Source organism: Pelodiscus sinensis, chromosome 6, assembly GCF_052426305.1.
Source record: "Pelodiscus sinensis isolate ZL-2025 chromosome 6, ASM5242630v1, whole genome shotgun sequence".
Classification (NCBI taxonomy): Eukaryota; Metazoa; Chordata; order Testudines; family Trionychidae; genus Pelodiscus; species Pelodiscus sinensis.
The window spans coordinates 58,120,920-58,145,606 of record NC_143057.1 but is presented as its reverse complement, the minus strand read 5'-3'; the positions used below and the strand labels follow the sequence as shown (position 1 = coordinate 58,145,606).

Below are 24,687 nucleotides of genomic sequence, written 5' to 3'. Positions count from 1 at the left end.
TGGTCTACCGTGATAAAGGTTAAAGTTTTGTCATGTGCTTACATTTTATTTTCTTTAAGTAACCAATATGACTTTTTGCCTAACCACTTATAATCTCTTAAAATCTCTTTTGTAATCAATAGATTTGTTTTACTATTTATTTTTTACCCATGAGTTTGCCTGCGGTGCTTGGTAAATTTGCTCAAGTTTACCAAGGCTGGTAGACAGCCATTTTCCATTGATGAAATGGTGAACCAATTTATAAGTTGGTACTGCTCAAGAAAGGGTCTTGAGCAGTGCAAGATGATAAGTGGGGGAGGGGAATGTGGCAGGTGTCTTTCTCTGTGTGATTGATGATTGGCTCTGGGAGCATTCATGTAGTCTAGGTGGGGCTCCACATGCAGTAATGCTGCTTGTCACCAGCGAAATATCCAGCCCAGGCTGGAGAGTTAGAGGGGCACAATGGTCACACAGTCCCAAGCTGCACCTCAGGGATCCTCAGCAATACATCACACCAGCTTGATTGTCACACCAAATTGCAGTGTTGTGGGTAGTTCCCAAGATAGGAGAAAATGTAAAACATACACATTCTTAATAGACTTCTCTATAAATGAACCACACAACCTAAATCTGTAGAAGGCCTTTTCAGGAAAAAACCCAACAAAAAACCACCATTCAAAAATATCTGCTTTTCACATCAGGTTCATTAATTTTGTTGAACATAATGGGCTTTCAAATTGTCACACTTTTCCATCTAATGAAATCAGCTCCCAGTTGATTAAAATGAGATATAGCACTAGAGAGAGTAAACCCTGGTAAACTATTATTAAAAATTGTTACTCAATCTTTCTGTACAATATATTTTAATAATGCTTCTAAGCGAAAAAGATTACTTTATCAACATGACACCTTGATTGTATATATCAGCTACATTTTATATAGAGAATGACAAGTAATTTATACTTGGACAAATCATGCTCTCCCACATACAATTCAGTAGGAAAGCAAAATCCCGAAGCTTACATTATTCAATATTCTCATATCTATGGGTTAAACAGAAGTCATGGCCCTCTAATATCCCAATATCTGCAAGAAATCCTACAGATCTCAAGACATCTGCAGAAAGCAGGGTGATTGGGACAAAATATTTTACTTCTTGGTACAATGGCTCCATCTCTAATACCTCCATAAATACTGAACCTGAAAGCATCTGCCAGTAAAAAAGAGAGACACAGAAATTAATGCTTCTAAGATCTACATTAATCTACATTGTTTTTTCCACAGGGTAATGCCATACAGTGTGTCTGTTCCACAGCAGTGTCCTGGAAAACCTGAGCAGTGCATTGCTTGCGATGCAGGTTTGTTTACTGCCCTCATACATCTGCCTTCCTTTACACTCACTCTTACTCTCTCCGGGTATGTCTACACTGCAAAGTTAATTTGAAATAACAGCCGTTATTTCGAATTAACTTTAATAGCGTCTATACATGCAAACTGCTATTTCAAATTTAATTTGAAATAGCGGAGCCCTTAATTCAAATTTGGTAAATCTCAGTCTATGAGGAGTAATGCTAAATTCGAAATAGCTATTTCGAATTAAGTGCTGTGTAGACACTTAATTCAAAATAGGGGGCCTCCAGCCCTTCCCAGGGAGCCCTGGTGGCCACTCTGGGCACAACCAGGAAGACTTACTCTCCTCTCCTCCAGCCCCGGAGCCATTAAAGGGGTAGACCCTGACCACAGTGCCTGTGCCAGCTCCAAGCCTGCCAGCCCAGAGCCAGCAGTGGTCACCGGGGCCCCTGACCCAGTGGCCCCAAAACATGAGCCAGCAAGCCACTGGCAGCCAGCCCTCCACCACTCCCCAGGAGCAGTCTGCCAGCTCCCAGGAGCCTGACAGGGCCCGGAGAAGGCGGGCCCTTTCCTGGTCCAGGGTGGAGATCATGGATCTTATTCAGGTTTGGGGGGTATGCCCCCAACATCCATGATCTCCGCACTAGACGGAGGAACGCGGCCAGCTGCCAGGATAGCTGCCAGCCTGGCCACCAAAGGCCACATGCGAACCCAGGAGCAGGTCTGCACGAAAGTCAAGTTGGTCTGGCGAGACCCCCAACCCTGAGCCCTGAATTTCCCCTCCCCCTTCTTCTCCTTGCTTCCCCCTTCCAGCTCCCTCCTCCCAGGTTTCCACCTCCCCTCCCCCACCCTCTCTCTTCCCCTCTCCCACCTCCTTTTCCCAGTCTCCGCAGAGGTTCATTCCTTCTCCCCCCTCCCCAGTTTTGTTCAAGAAATCAAGTTTCTATTTTTGAACATACGTGTCTTTTATTTGACATCAGGAAGTGGGGCTAGGGAGGGGTAAGTGGAAGGACGTGAGGGAGGAATGGGGCACGAGCCCCCCGGTGGGGAGGATCAGGGAGGCTCTGAGGGCTCCTCGGGGTGGAGGCTTTCCCTTAGGGAAACAGAAAAAAAACAATAAGCATTTAAAAAAAAACCTGTTTCAATATCTAACCATTAAGGAAAAGTCATCAGTCTAAGATTTTCTTTAAAAAAAAATATTAAAACCCTTTATGTAAAGGACTGAGAGGTTTCAAAATACTCCTTACAGAAAACTATATTAACCTAAATCACAGTAACAATGGAATAGTGACCAACCATATTCAAGAAACCCACAACAACCCTGAAAATATTTATCTTGTATAAATAGGTCAATGCATTTGACAAAAAAGATTAATTATCTGTGGCTGTGACATGGAGTTTTTTCCTAAGCCATTTACAGACATGAATTAATTGGTTATAAAGTAGAATAGGAATGTGTTACTCTTCTCTGTATTATTAAATAAAAAAATAGAAAATCTTCTACACAGGTGTATTTGGGCCCTGATTTGGCAAAGAACTCAAAAATGAACTTAATGCATATAGGATCTATCCCTAATAAATATGAGTCATGTGCTTAAAGCCTTGCACATGTTTAAATCCCATTTCCAAGTGCTAAAGTGTTTTGCCAAATCAAAACAGAGAAGAACAAGAAGGTATAAGATGTCCTTTCCCCCGCTTACTTCACCTGCACAGGAGAAAAGCCTAGTCCATTTTCGAGTGCAGAAAAGAATGGAGTTGCTAATGCTGCCAACAGCATTAACAGCCCTGGAAGAGGCATGTTCGAGTAGATTCATACAACCATCCTTTCAGATGCTGAGTGCATAACTTTTACTGTAAGGGTTAAACAGAGGTACTAGTGGTGCCGTGGTGTCCAACCAATGCTGAAGTAGTAGCCACTATAGTGGCTACTGCTATAGTGAACTAGCTACACTCAACTGGCCAAATAGCCACAGTGGCTAGCATGTTGGACACCATGGATTACTAGTGATTAGTTGCAAGGATGCTATTCTCCAGTGTACAGGTACACTAAGTCTTACAAAGTGATTATGCCTCCAGCTACTTATTGTAAGACATTCCATCACCTGAGTGCCTAGGAAATGTATACTGCTATACCATGACTGACACTGTCATAGAAAATTACAATTTCTATGAGACCAGTTATGGGAGTATCTGCTCATAAAAATAAGTATTGAGATCACAATCTGGCCCATAAAATACTAAAACATACCAAAATGTGATTAACATAACACTATGGTTCAGTAGCAGACAGGTGTGAATATCTGTCTTTTTGAAAGGCCTTTGATGTGCATAGGAGTGTTAAAATATTTGAATTTTGTACATCAGATTTTATTCTACAGTTTTATTAACTTCAGTAAACTAGTTGTACAAAACCAAACATTTTAAGTGTAGGGCTGTCAAATTTGATTGCAATGAATCACGTGATTAAAAACTTTAATCGTGATTAAACAGGCGATTAATTGTGTGCACTGTCCCTTTGAAACTCTGTAGCAGCATTTGAAAGGGACAGCGCAACACAGAGCCGGCGATCAGCTGGAGATTCCAGCTAATCCTGGCTCCGTGCAGTGCTGCCCCTTGGAAAGGCCACCCTGGAGTTTCCAAGGAGCAGCCCCGCAGGAGCCCAGGATCAGCTGGAATCCCCAGGATCAGCTGGAATCTGGCGCTTCAAAGGGGCAGCGCAGCATTAACACCTGTGGTTAACGTGTTAAAAAAATTAACACATTAATCCTGCCCTCGGTTAAGTGCAGGCGTTAATGTATGTCAATTGACAGCCCTAATCCCTAGAGATCATGAAAACACAGCAGAACTGTGTCAATGTTTGAAATAATTCAATAAATTCTTCTATATACTCGGGGGCTGTGTCTAGACTGGCCAGTTTTGCCGGAAAATCAGCCGCTTTTCTGGAAAAACTGCCAGCTGTCTACACTGGCCGCTTGAATTTCAGCAAAAGCACTGACTTCCTACTGTAAGAAATCAGTGCTTTTTGTGGAAATACTATGCTGCTCCCGTTCGGGAAAAAGTCCCTTTTGCGCAAAACTTTTGCTCAAAAGGGCCAGTGTAGACAGCTGAGATTTGTTTTCCGCAAAAAAAAAACCCAATCACGAAAATGGCGATCGGGCCTTTTTTGCGCAAAAGCGCGTCTAGATTGGCCACGGATGCTTTTCCGCAAAAAGTGCTTTTGCAGAAAAGCGTCCGTGCCAATCTAGACAAACTGTTCCGAAAATGCTTGTAACAGAAAACTTTTCCGTTAAAAGCATTTCTGGAAAATCATGCCAGTCTAGACGTAGCCAACATGTTTGCATCCTATTCAAAAGAATCCTGTTTTAGCTCAGCCCCAGCTGCAGGAGGCACAGGGCTGAAGGGTGGTAAACTCTGCCCCCAACTGTAGGTAGCACAAGGCTCAGGGGTGGGAGTCAGCCCCTAAGTTCAGGGAAGGAGTCAGCCCCTAGGCTTGGGGGATAGACCCCACCATGGGCAATGCAGAGTTCGGGAGGGGGGATTCAGCAGAATCAGATGTGGGGGCAGGGTCAGTCCCAGCCCCAGGAGCAAAGGGAGGGTGGCTTGGGTGAGCCCTGCTGGGGCAGGGTAGATGGCTTGGGCAAGCACCTCCAGGCTGTTTTATTTTAAAAAATATGGTCCCCTGGGAGGGGAGCAGGATAGGTGTCAAGATCTTTACTTCTTATTTACTTCTCCATTGGAGTTGACACGTCTTCAGGGATTTTTCCTTTCTCGCTGCTTCTTTTTTCTGTGTGCCCTCTGGTAGCGTTTTACATTATTGCACCTTACCAGAGACAGTCTCCCAATCAGCTCATGCTGGTTTACCGCCCTCTGCGATTAACATGTGTTATTTTTTTTAACGTGTTAATTCTGCCCTGCATTAATCGCAGGAGTTTACAGCCCTATTTAAGTCCTATTTTTAGTGTAGTTCAGTTAAAGACCTCCTTACTCTATTTTCCTGCAAAAGGGCTGGTTTCTTCTTCTTCACACTTGCCTCATAACAGAACACAATTCTTGTCTGCCCTGAAATTAAAAATCTTTCTGTTGGAATTAAAAGCTTAAGGCCGCAAATGCTTTAAGCATCAAGATTATGTGAACTGCCTGTGGTCTGCATTTTTTACTGAGCGCGCTAGGGAGTAGTTTTCTACAAGCAACCACCACAAAGAGTAATCTTTAAACTAAAATGATTAAACAAAATGGCAACTAAAAATAGTGGATTTAAAATAAAACAACAAATATGAAATTAAGTTTTCTAGTGCTGTAAAAGACCATAGCAGAAAACGCACAGAGAAGAATTCAGGGGGGAAATGGTTTAAGGTTCTCTTTGTGAAGTTTTCATCACATTATTCTTTTAGCAAAGGGGCAGAAAGACAATGATGTTTACCCACTAGTTATGGAAAGAGCCGCTGGAAGCAGCTTCCAAGCCTCACAGATTCATGATGGGGCATCAAAAAGATGCTAAAAGTCCTCTTCTTCCACAGAAGCTCTGTGCCTCACTGTGCCCCTGGCTCCAATGGAGCTGTGCTACCAGGAAATCCCTGACCATGAACGGCTTCAAGAATTACTCTACCAGGAAACTGTCAGAAAAGATAACAACAGCCCCTGTCATGAATTTATTATGTGGTATTGGGATTGCTTCTGGGTGAACGGACATCACCACCAAATCTAGAATATTCTGGGGGATATATTAGAGGCCAGAAACCAGTACATCCGGTCTAGCCCATGTTAAATCGGTGCAGGTTAATTGCAGCCTCACTACCAAGGTTTCCAGGGACTGCAACAGCTACACCAAAAAGAAAGCACTGCACTGTTTTACCTTTTCTGCCTTAAGCATCTATTCCTCCCATCACCTATCTATCCAAGTCTTTTCCACAAACCAAGTTCTATATTATAAATCAGACCACATGAAGGAACTTCAGCAGGGTCCAGGTGGAGATGCTGGGGGGGAGGAGGGAGAGAGTGTTCTACTGAAATAGCTGAGCCTCAATTCTGTACAAGCTAGAGAGGCATAATCTGATGTGGTGTTCTTTTCTTACTGCATATCCAATCATGGATGCCCCATATGGCTGTCCAAGAAGGAGCTATTTCCAGTACCTCCTATTTGAACTGGTCTGAGATAGTCCACATACCAAATCAATATAGAAGACCAATCATACCTGGATTTGACAACAACACTTATCTCTTGCTCTTTGCATATGTAAGAGTGAAACATCCATATCTTATTGTAGGTCTGATTTATTTAAAAGTATCCACTTTCTGCATAATTTAATAGGAACCATAAACTACTTGAGAGACGACTGCATTAAAGTTTCAAGTTTTATATTTATTTCTACCCCCCAAAATATTGCTTATGGCTATTTATAAACTTTTAAAGTATTTATGGGAGATTACTTTTAAAAACCTCATAGGCTCTGGGCTTAGGATAAAATACAGCTGGTTGTGGGTGAAGCATAACTTGTAGATCAAAGCGTCACTTTGTTAAATCCACAACTAAACTGATTAATTCACACAAGACATATTTAAAAGAAAAGAATACAGGATTATTGTTACCTACCAGCCCCTGTGCTCTTGGGGAGCCAGGGAGTGATGCTCATGCAAAACAATTTCCCACCCCCAGGCCTTTGCTAGAATCAAAGACAAAGCAATGAAAAGGCCCGGGAAGACACATCTAAACTGCTTCAGACAAGGATGATAGAATTAAGGATACACCCCAGCCTCATCTGCTTGAAAGACAGAACTGAGGGACATCTCATTAGCATACAGAATGGAGACCAGCTCTTTCAAAGCAGGAACCATACTGAACTATGGGATACTGAAAGCAGAGAAGCACTGCCTGTGAAATCTCTGCTCCAGATGCTAATGAACCCAGACCTGCTCACAACCAAATTAGTCATTATCAGACCAATTCTAGTAATGGATCCTATTGACATCCAAAATACTGAAAGTGCCTAGTTCCACTGTGAGCTCCTTCAAGGATCACCCCCCACAGCCAGGTGGAATCAGTCTTTATTGTCTCGCCTGTTTACCCAGAAACAAATCCAGTGTTCTCTTCAAACTATTGTCCTATTCCTATAAAAAAACTCCTACCCTTGCCCAAGAAAAACTGTTCTGATACCTGGATTTAAAACTGAATCAGTTCTATTGAGACTTCTTCATCTCCTGTCTGATCGTGCTAGGGACTCTGCTCTGCTCGTCTCCTGCCCTCTGGACCCCCGGCTACCATCACCATCTGGGAACCCCGATCAGTGCAAGCTCCACAGAGTGGTGAGGTCTGTCTGTCTCCTCCTCCTCCCCTCCCCTCGCCCATATCCCACCCCAAGCATAGTCTCCTGACTCTGCCCTATATAAACTGTTATATGGTTAGCTAGCCCTAACATTTATAATCAGTTTCAATTTAGATTTAATATTGTAGCTGTTACGTGTGTTTGGCTTCCTATCACTACCCAGAAATAAATAACTTCTATTGTTATGCTGGTTGCTTCTCTCTCTTTCTTTCTCTTTCGTTCACTCTTCCCCAAAGGGTGTTGTGTTGGCTTCCCCATTCGCTCTACAACAACGCTTCTTGTACCCAAGCTAAAGATCCCTGTAGTGCCCAAAATCCTGTGGGGTTTGCTCATCGTGTGGTTTACCAATGAATGATTGTGGTGTGAAAGTAGGGATAGGGGGTGATGAATCTAGGGGCTTATGAGGGTGGCAGCTTAAAGTGCTGTTTAATCCAGCTCACTGAGTCCAAAGGCTCATGAGGGTGCAGTATGGCATTGCTGTTAAACCCAGCCTGCTGAACCCAGAGACATATTCAGAGTCAGCTTGTGAGTGCTGATTACCCAGTCCTCTCAGAGGTGCTCTGTTAGTGGGTGTAAGTGTCTGTGTGTGTTGCTAAGGTGGGAAGAACCCCATCCTGAGGAACCTAGTTCCTGCAGGAGAGTTCCAGTGGGAGGGGGAATTGGCAGCAGGGAGAATTCAGCTCCATATGAGAGCCCAAGTAAGCACAAGCAGTAGACTGATAGAATTGTTAACCTCCCCCCAGTCCCATAAAAGTAACCCTAATAAATGAGCATACCCCAGAGTATTGGGCAAATTTGGTAACATTGTATGTTGTGTATAACAAGCCCCTTGTGTTAGACTGAAACTTATTATACAAAGGATAGAAGAAATGCCAAAAACACAGTGCTTAATCATCTAACAACAATAAATTAAGTCTTCCATCTTGCACTGAGAATCACATGTATACACCCTACACAGTACCACTTCCTTACACAAATTTATTTCAGGTCTGTGCTCACACAGTTCTCAGGGCAAGACTAGAACCTACATTAGTTAATTTTATTATCACTATTAGTGCTATATTCAAACATTATACAATTTAGAGTATTTGGACAGAGAAAATGTATCATTCTTAATGGTAATAGTTGGAGAAATCATAATGTTTTTAATAGATTTAATCAAAAGCCCCCTCCATACATGGTAGCTGTGATTTGACAACTATTCTGGATTTCTACAAGCTTCCCCTCAGACACAAAGAGAAGGGTTGAGAATTTGCACAGTAGGGCCCACAACATCCTACTTTTACTCAGCTTCATATATTTACCTGAAAATCGATTTCACCATTGCGAACATTTTATTACCAGCAGCAGCCTTGTATAAGTCTGAGGGTTAAGCTAAGGATAGTTTGCAATGTTTGGCGCGTTTTTTGTTTTTTGATTTCAGTTCAGTTCAAGTCAAACAGTAAATATTTCCATTTTTCATGCCAAACTAATTTTTGGGGGGCAAGGGTCAACTTGACATTGTATGTGTTTGCCAGAGCTGTCACAATGCCTCATAGGAGCTGCAGTTCAAATATCTCATAACTGTATTCTCCCTTGTGTGGACCAATCTTCCTGGTAGGACTACCACATTTCCCACGATGCACAACAATTTCTCTTCTAACTGAATCAGTGTGGTAAATCATGGGATTCATGTGATCACTGTGCATCAGGAGACAAGAACTCTGGCTGGAGAACTCAGCCCACAAAAAGAATGGGAGTAAGTAGCACCCAAACAATAGCAGCCATGAGAGAATGATTCAGCTCAGGTGGATGTGGATTAGTGCGGACCCAAACTGAAATTAAATGTTTTGAGTCTGTTCAACAAAGCAAAATGAAATATTTCAATGTAGCAATGTCAACATGAAAGTTCTGACATTTCAAAATGCAAAATTTTTAAATTTTGTGTTCGGTGAACAATGTCAGTATTTTGACATTTTGTTCCGAATGGAACCAACAAAATTTGAAACGTACAAATTGTATACGCGATGAAGTGCTAATTTTGACCAGTTCTAGTTCAAAACACTTCCAATGAAAAAGAAAGTTATACATTACACTTTCAAATCAAAGCATTATATCTTACCTGTTTAGGAAAGCGGAAAAGAGAGTTTTTGTAGAATATATCTTTCGCTTGACTCCATGTTCCATCAATTATGATGATTGTGGATGGAGTTGGTAGGATCAAGGCCACTTCTTCCAAATTAGCTGCTTCGGCTCCAGGATACAGAATTAAAGTATTAGAATTTCTGCACACAGCTGCTAATTCAGGATACCTACAACCATGAACAAAGAGAGAATGTTTTTATTTGTTTTTCTGAAATGGAAAATATATGTAATGTGTGTCATGCGTCATCCCCATGGCTCTGCCAATTTACTGACTTTGCAAATTCATCTTCTCCCAACTACAACTATCCAACCCATTATTCTCCTTTCTGTAGCCTTCAATCCTGGACTTTAGGTAGAGGAATCTGTAGAGTACTAAGAAGAGCTACTTTACCACAATCTCTCAAAAGGCCTAAGAGCTAAATTTTCAGAAATGGCTATTAATTTTGGGTGTCCAACTTGAGAGTTCTCTGCAAATGAGGCGCTAGAAGTGAATCACCCACAACTCTAATCAAAGTTAATGGAACTTAAGTACTTAGCATTTAAAAAACAACAACAACAACAACAGAGTGGTTTGGCATTTAAGTTGGGCACCAACAAACAGAGACAGGAAATACCTTAAGGAAATATCCTGATACCTTAATAGGCACTTGAAAATAATGGTCAAAAGATATTGACTCTGCAATCGTCACAGCTCTTGCCAGCCCAGTGAGCAGGACACAAGGACCAGGAACAGAGCTTTGATCTCCCGTTTGACAGCATATATTTTTTATTGGATATAGAGCTAAATTCAGTTTATTTGCTTTAGGGAAAGTTCACAGTTATGCAGACATCATTGAATGTTTTGAATTATTTATTATAAATTTAAAAGTCTTATTAGGCTTTTACAAATAATTAAAAAACATATATACAAAATTGTTTCAGCAAAAATAAAAAGTAAAGGAATATAAATGCTTTCATCTGATTGAGGCTGAATACTTAATACAGAAAATATTTTCCATTATGTAAGTAAGAGTTCAAAATGTTTCCAGAAACAAAAATCCAATTTAAATGCATATTTAATAGTAATAATAATAATGCATCATTAAAATTCCATGGCTAAGAACTAAAACATCAGGAAACTTGAAAGTTATATTTGAACTTTGACTCTTGGTTCAGTTGTTTTCTGAAAAGGCACTGAGAGATTCTGTTTACTGTCTTAGTGGTTCCAGTGACTTGTTCAACATCAATGTAGAAAGCTAGAAGGAACACACAGAATCCTACCTAACTTTGAGAGAATATCTGTACTGGTTGCAGCTCAATGTGAAGAAGATGGAAGCAAAGTAAGGATGGAAACAAAGTGAGGATCCAGATGATAAAAGCAAAGCAAGAAAGAAGCAAGCAGCATAGTATGATCTTGAACTCTAACTCAGAAAACACGTCGATCAGAGAAATTTAAACAAACTGCTTTGCTCTTGAATTGGGCTTGTCAGCCATAAGCAGATTCCTCAGGCACGTGATTAGATCTCTTATGCGTATACATGATTAGATTGGATCAACTGTTGACAATGAAAAATGGTTATAGGAACTCCACATCAAAGTTGGTCTATTTCAATGTATAAAGATTATTTTTCTAAGTGCCAGTTCCATAAATAAAACATGGAATTTGCAAGTTAATTATTACTTATATAATGCCATTAGTGGCAGCAAAGGGAGGGGGTACTTCAAAGTGGCAGTACTTCACAGTTGTGCAGCATTGCTGCTTTCAAACCCCAAGGCGGCATTTCAAAGGGGCAGCTAAGGAGCCCGGGGTCAGCTGGTAACTCCCCAACTGATCCTGGGCTTTGCATAGCATTTCCCCAGAACCCAGGGTCAGCTGGGCAGTCCCCAGCTGACTTTGGTTCCGCTGCTACGGGGAGCCCAGGATCAGCTGGGAGTTCCCAGCTGACCCCGGGCTCCACGGCTGCCCCTTTAAAATGCCGCCTCTGGAGTCCAGGGTCAGCTGGGGACTGCCCAGCTGATCCTGGGGTCTGCGCAGCAGTGGAACCCAGGGTCAGCAGGGAAGTCCCCAGCTGACCCCAGGTTCTGGGGAAATGCCGCGCAGAGCCTCCAGCTGACCCCAGGCTCCACTGTCCCTTTAAAAGGCACGGAGGCAGCATTTCTAAGGGGCAGCCGTCACACAGCTGTGAGGCGGCTGCCCTTTTGAAACACTGCCTCTGTGAGTTTCCAAGAGGCAGTGAAGCTTAGAGTCAGCTGGGGAGTCCCCAGCTGATCCCAAGCTCCGCATTGCACTGCCCTTTGAGGCGCCACAGCGGCACTTCAAAGGGGCAGCACAGCATTAATGCCTGTGATTAACATGTTAAAAAATGTAACGCGTTAACCCTGGATTGCGTTAATCGCAGGCATTAACACATGTCAATTGACAGCCCTAGTATCAAAGTTCTTCACTAAGTTGTATTTAATGTCTTTAGACAAGACAAGATTTGTCAAGTTGCAAAGGCTTCTTGTAAGCTAATATCAGCATTTCCCACATTGACCCTGCACTACAATTGCTGTATTCACTGCATTGACATCCTTTGTAAAACAGTATATTATTTGCTTGCAATTTTTCATCTTCAATTTCAACAGTTTAAAAACTAGACAAATTCATTTAATATTAGGAAGCTTCAAGTGGGAAGCCGAGTTAGTCTGAAGAAGTGGGCTGTGTCCACGAAAACTCACGAGACCATCTGCAAGTTTTGTTAGTCTATAAAGTACTAACAGACCATTTGCTGTTTTATAACTTTCTCATTTAATATTAGTTAGGGTTGCTCTATTCTACTTACAATGTTTTCTTCACGTGTGGAAAAGCAAGTAAATTGTGGAGGCCAATAACCATATTTCTGTTTCTCTATCTTCAAAAATATAAAATTTATCAACAGTTAACTAACATTACCTTCCTTCCACAAAACATTTTTAACGCTCATGGCTCCATCAACTACCACGTAGCCTTAACTTTAATATATATTCTTGCATGTATGTCAATATATTAGCTTCCTTTTTTCCAGTGTATATATAAAAGTTTGAGAACCACTGCTTTACACTAACTGAGACATTCACAGCCTTAGAGTGAACACAAGAGAAAATCTTGCAATGTTATTTTTTAGCTTACAAACTTTACTTGAAGATTGAGGGTTTGCCTATAGTTTTCTACACCTATTTAAATAAAACAGTAGAAAAACACCTTCAGTTAGCTTAGATTAGTCCACTCTCAGATTACACTAGACTCTTATGAAGGGCTTTACACCAGTATCACCTGGTTTGGTATTCGCCAAACACTCCATCAAAACATAAGAAAGGGAGAGGAAAGGAGGAGGAGGAGGAAGAACAAAGTAGCAGACCATGTTTAAACAAAGAAAACATTGCCTTTAGGGCAGTCCTCATTATCTTATCTGTGTACAACTGGATACCATTGCAATAGGCATTTCAGAAATGCTAACGGATATAAGAACTGATAAACTGATTATGGACGATAGGTACATGTTAGTTTTAAATATAAAATAGAATTGGAATCTGTGAAAGCCGAGCCAGTGGTAGGCATAAAAAGATTAAGCAATTGCTAAAGAGTCCAAGCAGCTCAAGGGTGAATCATATTAATTATCCGTATGAATGTAGTAGGGAAATATTCCTGTGAAGGGCCCCTAATGGGATAGGACGGGCACAGTGTGAAAGAGTCATGTAACTTAGAACCCAGGTGGTACATTATATTGGGAACAAGCAACTTCGTTTACAATAAATATAGGACAAATGAAAACTATTTTTGTTTGGGAGCAACCAGGAGAAAAGCTCACAGTTCAAGCAAATAATTAGTGAAGATGTTTTATATAAATGATAGAAGTAAGTTGCACTAAACTTTCTAAGGATACTAACGTTGTAATGGGTTTCCCAAACCATCTAATGCATTTTTGATGTACTGGATTTAACAACTGACCTGAAAGAGAGCTGGTATTTTGACTGTAAGTAATTTATTGTACTGATTTTGAAACTTGTGATAATTTTGGACATGTATGCACGTATTGTCCTCCTGACTTATTTTTGAAAACAAATCAATTTACTGTATATGTTCTCCCGTCCCCATTCTTTAAGATAGTCTCCTGCACCAAGTAACACAAGAATTTCCTATTGAGCTGAGCAAACAGCATGTATTGTGTTAAAAATGTTTGCACAATCTTTATTAACATTCTAAAAGAGAAAATTAATTCTAAAATTCTGGTGTTTTATTCATAACCAAAAGCACTATATTGGTCTGGTTAGCACTTTCCTCAATTAATAATAAAACTAGTGCTTGGTCAAAGAATTTACAATGATTATTAAATAAGGCACTAGACATGGCAAGAGATGACTATTTATACTAGAGCCTATTTTAAACTAAACATATCTGATAAAACCATAGCTCTTTGTTGTTTCCTTTAAGTGTATTTTTCCTTCCACAACCCATATCAGTTTCAAACATGATACACTGAGCTACAGCCGCAAAATGTTTGAAGGCTAAAATGTGACAACTGGGTACAGTTCTTCATGGTCATCAGGTCTATCTTTGCTAAAACTTATGTCCAAAACTGTAAACTGTCTTCGGCCACTATTTAAAAAAAGAATATGCTTAAATACTTTCCTGAATTGGAGCTTTACTGTGTAACCATGTGATTTTTCTGATCCATGTAATTATTATCATAACTATTATTGCAGCTCTTGTCATATCTTTCTCCTTTTCCCTTTTTTTGGTTATTACCAGTATGTGTTATTTTTATTGTTTCATCCATAAATTTACATTATCATATCTTCTGGGTGGGGCTTCTAATAATCATTGTGCAAAGCATAGCACTCTTCTGGGTACTGAAAATAACCTAAATTTTCCTCATGACTTTTTCTTGTTCAATTTTTACTGATGTCGCCAATGTGCTTATCGTGTCCCCATTTCAATTCTTGTCTGCACTGAACCCACTCAGTACTGTAACTACACCTTCATAATCTTCCAGTCACATTATTCTGGAATATTTCTAGTGCGGAGGATTCCATATGCAATCTCCCAAAAGGACACTGTGATTTAGTTATACGTGGATGTATTATCAAAAAGTGACTTTACTTCATTTACAACTGAATAACTTGCATGTATACTTTCTGATAACTAACATAATTCCTAGAAAAATTCATTATGTGCACAAACTATATACACAGATGGTATGACCAATTTCATTTGTGAACATGATAATTCAAATTATACACGTACAAGTTTTTTTTATTATTATTATTATTATTTCTATTACTGAAGTGCCTAGGAGCCATAATCAGGCACATTTCTGCATTTTAGAAGAAAAACTAAAACCTGGAAAGAAAACCAATACAAAAAGATCAAGTTAAGAAAATTGCATCAAGGTGCTTATTATTGCAGAATTTTCATGCATTACTAAAAGGTTTACAGGTCAACTGAGCTACTCCACACAAAATAGAAATGGCCTTTTAACTTGTTACAGGATCAGATCACTGAAGCCAATTTATGACATTAAAAGGTAATTCTCATACAAGCTGTTATGTAACAATGAGACTATTAGGGACAATGTGATAAGCAATGGTCATTGCATTCCAGCTGTCTAACCACTCAAGGTTTTTGTAGATATCATGACTGACAGGAATGATAGGGAGTATTGGTTGCATTGCCATTTACTGAAGTAAAGGTGTCATAGTACCAGGGTGCTGAAAAGAGGACAAGAATGAACATACAAAATAAAACAGCATCAGTGTGAAGAGGTAACAAATATTGATCCCTCAAGGGCTTATATAGGAAAAAAACAACTACTGATTTGATGCTAATTAAAAGAGAGACACAGAATGCTTCTAGGGATGTAAAATCCCCATTAATCCATTAACTGGTTAAACATTAGGTTAACCTAACATTTAATCGGTTAACTGACTAAGCAGGATCATGGCTGCTGCTGCTGGTGGCAGAAGGATCCCAGTCCCAGCCCCAAGGGTGGAGCTGCTGCCAGCTCCTGGCTCTGCTGGAGCAGCCACCTGCCCACAGCAGGCTGCAAGGGGGCTGCTCCTGGACACCAGTTAACTAATCATCCAATAAGCATCACCCAGATACCCATTCACATCCCTAACTTCAACTTCAGAGTGAGCCTGAGAAACTGAACAGCAGTGAACACTTAGAACATGAATAAATATTCACTGTAACTTCTAATACCACTATCATCAATAGTATACAACAGAGAACTCGATGTTGAATCAGCAATTCCGCTGATATTGAATCAGAAATTCTGCTTACCTGTCTTCACCAAAACGTCGACCAATCAAGACTTTACACTTGTCTTGGGGGAGGCAAGCAGCTAAAAGAGGCACTGTCCTTAATACTCGACTTTCCTTTAAATGAAAAAGGAAAATTATTAAAAAAGCAAAGTTGCTTTTTTAAACTCCTAATACACTTCCATTTAATTTGTAGTTCTTACTACCACAAAATATGCACCATACAGGCTCTCTTAGTGATAGAAAAAACAAGACAGAGCTATCCTGTTGCACATTAGATTTATTAGGATATAACTGACAGAAAGGGTATACAATAGGGAAAAAAAATCCAGATTCCAATTTTAATTTATTCTATACTATATAATGCTTACCTGTAATTGTTGCTCTCTGAAAAAACATGCCTCAGTGAAATAGGGATGTAAGTTCCTATTCGACTAGTTGACATATGATAAGCTTTTGCTAGTTGCTTCCCCCCATTTGCTGCCTCTATCAGAAAGAGGCAGTAAGGGGGGGAGGAAGAGGAGTGGGTGCTGAGAGGAGCCATCTCAAAAGCTGGTTCCCGCCCAGCTCCAGCTCCAGCGGAAAGGGCAGGTGAGCAATGGTGGTTTTCCACCTTTGAAATGTACAAGAGTCCCCGCTGAGGCTCACGTACATTTCAAAGTGGAAGTGCCACATGGAGCCTGGGGCCATCAGGGGACTCAGAGTCCCTCACTGACCCCGGGCTCCACCCACATGGTGTTTCAATCTTTGAAATACACAAGAGCCCCTGCTGGCCCCAGGCTCCATGCAGAGTTTCAGTCTTTGAAATGTACAAGAATGCGCAGCACTTCCGTCTCTGAAATGTAGCAACAAACGTGCAGACTCTTCTTACATTTCAAAGCGGAAGCATCCTTAACAACTAATCGAATAGTGGATGGAAATTCCATCCACTATTCGATTAGTTTATTAATCTAATTTTAACATCCCTACAGTGAAAACCTGTAGTCTTTCCTCTATGCTCCTGGTTCAGATGGGGTAGGAATTCCCATCAACAAAACTGTGAAGTCTGGCTTGGCAGAGTTCATTGCTCAAGTATTTAATATGCGTCCAATACTTCACTAGTTAATTTCAAGGTAGAAAATACTTCCATCTTTAATTGATTGATTAATTAATTAATGAATTAATCAATCAATCAGTTAACATGACAAATTTATGAGATAAGTCTCTTCACTTCTGGGGAGGAGAGTGTTTTCATGTAATCCACCGTAATGTATATCTTCAGAAAAAAAATTTATAGGTATAGAATTATTTCTTTTTAGAGATATCCATTTCAATGGATTCTCTCCCTGGACTTTTATCCTGCTCTAACAAAAATCAATGAAAAAAACTCCTATTGAGTTCCATGGTAGAAGGTCAGACCTTCAGTGACTTGAAAAGCTCACAGGGGCTTATAAAAGAAAATTGTAAGAGAATTTTACAACAAAAATTAAGGAACAACGAACAAGGAAACCATAGCAAACACACCTTGTTCAGTAGCATTAATAATAATGCAGATTACATAAACAGCATGCTATAGGACAAAATGTATTATATATCTATAGCTGTGCATGCAGGGAGAGAGGGAGGTTGATTTCCAATTGCAGAGCCACCCAAAGTGAAAAGGACTACAATTATGCTCCCCTATTCTCAACAAATCTCAATTGTTCTCTTCTTTGCCAGGAATCCTGACTAACATAGGGCTTCAGTTTCCAACATGCTAGCCACTGGGCACACGTGGCTATTTGGCCAATTGAGTGTGGCAGTTGGACACCATGGATATAGCCGCTTATTTAAAAAAAATTGCTTTTAACAAGACACCCAAAATGATTCTTAGGAAATTTGCATTGAATTAAAGGGATCACTTGCTATTAATTCATGAAGCACTATGAAAGCTCCCCACAATATGAAATAAAAGAGATAGTATGATATAAACTTCACCTTTAGTCACCAGGCAATTTTGCCAAAAAGCATATTTTGTGATTCAAGAGAGGGGTAAAAGTTCCACAACTTTTAGAAAATCAAAAAAGTTAAAATATAAACAATTTGCTTCTTATGCTCAAAAGTGAAGAAGAATGTACAAAAAGTAGAAACTTGGTTTAAAATTGAAAACCATGATAGTAAAAGTGACACTGCTTCCAATGTTCTGAGCAACCACTACTCCCCCCAAAATGTAAACAATAGACTAGAAAAAAAATAAAATATGAGCACAGAATACATTATATTTTATATTTCTGTGGTTCCCTCCCAGACAGACAGACAGATAGACACACAAATGAGTTGGTTTTACTTTCACATATGCCAAAAATATTAATGCTGGTGTGTTTGAAGATTCATATTTTAAGCAAGTGGGTAAAAATGGGCAATAAAGGAGCTGAAAGAACAGCTATTATTTGTCTCAGACAAGAAAAAGAAAATACTGGTAACCAGCAGGAAGAAGACTTTTCAAAAACTGTTACTTTCAATGTTTTCCTCTCATCTGGACCCACTGCCCAATCTAAACAACAAAAGTTGTAGACAAATCCTTGCTGGTAACTGTATGGAAGTGTATTTTTCAACTGAATTAAAGGTGAATTATAAGAGAAAAGTGTATGTTTGGAATTGCAGACACAATATGAAAGATGGACTAAACAAAGCAGAGAAAACTCAGGTCTATGCTGGTCTACATTGTGGCATTAGTTCATCACATGTCACAAAAAGCTTGTAAAATCGACTGTACTCCACTTCCATGAGAGACCTAGTGCTTGCGTAAACATAGGGATAGCGTAGAAACAGAGCTGTGTAATTTCAAGGAATTGCTTCCAGGAGGCGCCCAGAGTGCTTTGTTGTGAATGTTCTGGAGACCACTTTCAACTCCCCTGCACTTCAGCCAGGTACACAGGAAAGAGCTACTTCCCTGTTCAAGCCCCAAGAATATTTGAATTTTCATTTTCTGTTTGATCAACATGAAGAGCTCACCAGCACAGTTGACCATGGATACCCAGGGTCGCAAACACGCTCTAGCTGGAGTGTATAGGAGACACTGGATCTTACTGTTATGAGGGGAGAAGAGTCTGTGCAGGTGTGATAGCACGTCGGGGACCCCCGACCCTGCACCCTCATCTGCAGCCAGATGTAACTCTCTGCCAGGCAGTAGAATAGAAGGTTTTATTGCTTCTCAGAGATACAGCACAGCCTAGGCTCAATGTAGACATAGGGGGATGGGCAGACAGCCTTCGTTCCCTTGGGGGGCGGGGGCAAGGGAAGGGTTCACAGGTCCCTGAACCCTCTATACTGTTCTAGGTCTGCTTTCTTCATCTTCCCCATGCTAAAAACACCCCCTTCTCCCAGCCACCGATCACTCACTCCCCACAAGTAGCCACACCCCTTCCTTTGTTCAAACTCCTTCCCCTGGCCAGGTGAGCAGTTGCTAGGCCATGACCTACGTGTCTGCCCTCAGGGACCACTCCACACTGGGCAGTGTGCGCGCGCGCACACACACACACACACACACACACACCACACACCACACACCACACACCACACACCACACACCACACACAGTCTCTGCAGAGCAGTAAAGGCCAGTAGGGGTCACCCACAGCACAACACGGCAACCAGTGAATGACAAACCAGAGTGGACTCAGGGCCACAAGAGTGTACAGCATACCCCACTACGTCACAGCAGGCAGAACTCAAAACAAGCAGAAGAAATACTAACATGAAAATAGAAGAGCTTAGGTAAGAGTACCAGAAGACAAGGGAGGTGAGCGGATACTCTGGTTCTCAAACACAGATATGATGCTTCTATGAAGAGCTGTGTGCAGTTCTAAGCAGTGACTCTTGTCAGTGCTATGGATACCTCCCAGGAGCCCTAGACATGTTGAGGTTCAAGAAAGGCAGCTGCATCTTAGAGTCCTATGCTGAATCTGCTGCTCTCCTCTCCAAATTCCAAATCTCCTCTCCCAGACAGCCGAGGATGCAGGGGCAGTGCAGGAGGTAGCTCTGGTAGCCCCCACTACTCAACTTTAGGGGACAGTATAAGGAGCAGAAGACTCACATTCTCACAGGTTTGACTGTTATTGCAGTGCAATTATAAGCAGCCTTTCCTTGTATTTCCCCTGCCTGGCTGTGTTATCAGCCCGTTAGCCTCAGGTTATCTGTACTCTGCTTTACTAGCTCTCAACAATGTTTGCAATCATTATAAAAATTAATGGAATGACGATAAAAGGTTTTTCATTTTCTCAGCACAATATGATTAGCAGGGGGTATAGTTTACAGGGCAGTACATGCAATGAAGGGGGCAGTTTGACAAGGAACAAAATATGTAAGCGTCATATCACTGTGGGTCACTGAAACTTGTTTTCAAAGCCTCATGGAGACTCCCTATGTCTCAATGTACTCTTCTCATTGCTCTAGTGTCTAGCTGTTCAAAAATGGCTGCCAGGTGATCTGCCTCAACCCCTCACCTTGCTGGAAACTTTCCCCTCTTACTTTCAGATATTATGGAGCACAAAGCAAGCAACAACAAAAATGGGAATACTGCTTTCGCAGAGGTTTAACCTAGTAAGCAAACAATGCCAGCCTATGCCTTAACTGTTCTTTACTGCTGTCCAGACTGACTGTGTATGGCTTTATGAACCATGAGAGCAAGAGTTTGGCTCAGTCTCCAAGAATAACTATTGACATTTCAAGATCATCAATGGTTATTTTGCTGTCTGGAAAAAAAAATCCTTCTTGCAGCTTTCTGATCTGACTCTCATTCCTCTTTTTTAAATAGTTGCTCTAGTAGCCTGGGTAAATAACTGGGCTTTCCTGCAGACTTCTTGTTGATACATTAAAGGCCATTATCTCAGGTGGATTATTTGCTTTATATTATTAAACATTAATAGATTAATACAGACAAATAAAAGCTAAACACAGACCTCCTATGACTAAAACATTTGCATTCTTCAGCTGTCTGCAGATCACTAAGCATGTGCTATATAAGGACTTACTCCTAAATCTTTCTTACACAAGTAGGCTGCCATTCACTGAGACTGCCTGTATAATGAAGAATTTCTTATACAAAAGGATTGCAGGAATGGGCCATGATTCAGGAAAATAATTACCGATTTTAAAAATCAAAGAATAAATTACGTTAACAAATCATGTGAATTAGCAGTTCAGCTTTGTCCAGTATCTATGTTCAAAGCTGAAGAAGTTGAACATGTCTGAAAAAGAGTGTTTCCTCTTGACCTCTCTCATATCCTTTGCCACAGAAGCTGAACTCTGACAAATCCCATAGTCTTACTCACCTCTGCTGGATGCTGAATTATATACAGGCAGGTGGAGACTTTTAGAGGATACACAGGGAAGAATGGACACAAACACACCTTCTGTGGACGGCTACAGAATGGAAAAGGGGGGAAAAAAAACATTGGCAATTAGTCAAATACACTATAAATTTTATTACATAAAAGATGTATCCCTTTCCAAAAGTTGTGCTAGTACTTTCCTTTACAACAGACTGTACCTATACAAACCTGCTGACATACATTTTCTGTTGCTGATATTGCTATTATTTTCAAAACAAAACAAAGCGTATTTAAATACATTTTTGAGAGCAGTGTTCAGAAACATGCTCTGGAAAGTTCAGTAGGGATTAAAGCACTTGAAATAATTTGTTTTCAATCTCTTCAAGAGAAACTACATGTAAGTGGCTATGCAATGACCAAGTGAGAAATCAACCCCAAGTCTTTCATCCCAAATAAGGAATTCAATAATTTGATACAAAGGAGAGAGAGGAAGGCATATTTGTATGCACAACAAACCATAGACATCCCAAATATATTATTTTGTTGCGATCATTTACTAGTCCACACTATATTCATCAGCACACTTGGAACTGTAGAAATAAAGGAAGACACAGTCACTGTTTCAGAAATTTACACTCAAGAGACACAAACAGTACAAAACAAAAATGGCTGTTTAAAATTGTTCTGTACTCAGTGAAAAGCCTTACAGAAGACCTGAATATAAAAGACAATGATTTGAACATGATTATTGTTATTTGGTACACAATACGTGCTGGTTGAAGATCCAGGTGCTGAGAGCAGAATGAGCAATACAGAATGAAACCCAGTGTATTATAGTGGAGCACAGATAATATCAGAGGATAAGAATGATGTCAGTAAGTTGGCTAATAAACTAACCAACAATAAACAAACAACAGTTTCTACTAGCATATTATGATTGGTGACAAAACAAAAAAAAACCAAAATATTTTCCTTGTACTAACAAAAAACAGAGTCATTTAAATAAATTTCTTTCTTTTTGGCTAAAAGACCCCTAAAAGCCTTTATTTCCACTGTACACTTAAAGTCAGACTACTTGCAGTCACGTAAGATTTACTGACCATATGTTCACAGTATGTTTTAATATTAATATTGTTGGGATATATAAACTGAATAGGGGTCTGGGATGACTATATGTTAGTGGTAAGGAGTTCAGCCATAGTAGGCATTACTCTTGAACATGCTCTTTCTCTGTTTTTACAGTCTAGAAAAATAGATAAGCAATGCAGCTGCTCTTCTTTGTTGTGTCTTTTGCTTATCCTCATTGGACCTGTAGAAAATATCTTCAGGGTTAAATTTCTTGTAATCTCTGTAACCTGCTGATTTAGAAAGTTTGTAGTGTAGAAAGTGCTGATTTAATTAGAAATTCTGTAAATGGTAATTAGGGGCAGGTGTAATTGTATTAATCACCTGCTTATGAATACTTATTTTGTGGGAGTTAATATTATTAAATAAGGTTTTAGGAAAAGTAGTAATAGACGTGTGAATTAACATACTAAAATAGATGAAAGGGATTAATCGGTGCCAATTTGTTGCCACTCAGACATTGTGTTGAATGTCCAAGGTTAATGTGCGTGGGCAATAAAGCAGTTCCATTTACCCCATCCGTTCCTGGGTCACCTGTTTCTTCTCTAACAAATATGTCTTTGCTGCACAGTTAACTTGAGTTACTTCTCCTGAGTTAGCTTAGAATAGATCAAGAGAATATCTGCATCTGCACTGCCACTGTACTTATATGAATGTGGCACTAAATCTTCTGTGTGCAAAGCCTATGGATGAATAGGTTCTATGAATTCTCAGCGAGTTATGAGAAGACTTCTCTCTTCTTTTTGAGCACATCAGGAAAATTGTCAGAAGGCACTGGAAGACTAGCAGCATTCAAGTGTCCATTCAACAGTATGGTGGTATTAACAGTTGGTAAGTTATTCTAACTTGAGCTTTGGCCTATATGTCCTGACAGGCCAGCAAATTTCAGTTAAAACTAACATCAGACTAAAATTAAGGGGTTTTGTGTAAGGACAGGTCTCAAATTAAAGACAATTTTGAGTTTCATTTGTAGTGAAGGTCAGATCTCAAATTAAAGGCAATTTTGAGTTGCATTTATGGTGAAGGTCTTTGGCCCTTAAGGTCCTAAAGTGTTTCAGTTCAGAAATACCTTGACCCAAACAAAGACCACCTCTTACCAGAAATCTTAACTTTATTTTAGTCGAGGACTTACACCACCATAAATTACCTAGAAAGCTCTATTGGATGAAGAGGGGGGAGAATAAGCAAAATTAAAGCTAGACAGACTTGCTAAGTAAATTGTGAGAAAATTTTAACCTATGTTAATTAAACATGTGATTCCAATTTCTTAGAATTTGATTACAATCAGCCATTTTTTCCATCAGTGAAAACACTATTACTCTGTTAGCTGTGATATTTAACTGCATATATCACAAATTACCATTCAAACTGTTCAATTTTCTTTTGCATTAGTGCACAAATATTACAGTAAAATTTAAAAGATAGACCATTAATTTTGGTGCTCAACTTGAGATGTTTCAGGCCTGGTATCAACAGGTTGAACACCCCAGCTTGTTTTTCAATGAGCTGAGACTAAGTATCTCAAGATGAATCTACATAAACAGGGAAATGGTTTTGATGATGTGGCTTATTTTTTCATTTTAATACTTCTGAGTAAGTTTATGGAAGTTGCTCCCACATAATGTATTGTTTTATCTTTCATATTTCGTGTTATGACACACAACACTTCAGAAGGGATCTTAGACAGGCTTTCTTCTATATTTAACACCTTCAGAATACTATTTATTATAACGGAGTGTAACTGCAAATAGGTGCAGCCCCCAAGAGATTTCTTTTTTGCTGTCATTGCTTTGAATGTTTAGACAGAAGCTCATTTTTCTTATTGGTCACAACTTTTAAGTTCTTGTACCTTCCCTAAATTTAACATTCTATTAAATATATGATTTTTCTCAGACATTATCCAGTGAAATGCACTAAGACATTGATAGTTAAGATTTTCCAGTTATGTCATTTTCTGTAGCACAGAGACATACGAGTTTCAAAATCAGTTTCAAAACAGTAAATTCTTAATTCCAAAACTCTAATTCAAATCACTTCATTTTTCAATAGCTTCTATAAACTGAGGTAAATGGCATCCAGTGAATCCTGACCTATGTTTGTTATGGCTAATTCGTCAGACACAAATTACTTTATTTCTGGGTCTCTGTTTCTTATTTTAAAAAACCCTCCTTTTTGTTGCTTTCTGAATTTTTCACACTTGATTACACTTTTCAACTTCGTTAACTTTTAATGAAAATAAA

At 39.8% G+C, this 24,687-nt stretch overlaps 1 protein-coding gene across 4 annotated transcripts in view; it reads right to left on the bottom strand.

The window, feature by feature from the left end:
* The window catches only part of DTWD2 (DTW motif tRNA-uridine aminocarboxypropyltransferase 2), a 251,190-nt gene that overhangs the window by 138,943 nt on the left and 87,560 nt on the right, over positions 1-24,687 (bottom strand). For all 4 annotated transcript variants that reach the window (XM_089779290.1, XM_089779289.1, XM_075931968.2 and 1 more), the window contains exons 2-4: positions 21,323-21,413; positions 16,054-16,148; positions 9,751-9,940 (exon numbers count right to left, since the gene is read on the bottom strand). In XM_089779290.1, coding sequence (XP_089635416.1) covers positions 9,751-9,940; positions 16,054-16,148; positions 21,323-21,413 — 376 coding nt within the window. The remainder of the gene's footprint in view (positions 1-9,750; positions 9,941-16,053; positions 16,149-21,322; positions 21,414-24,687) is intronic.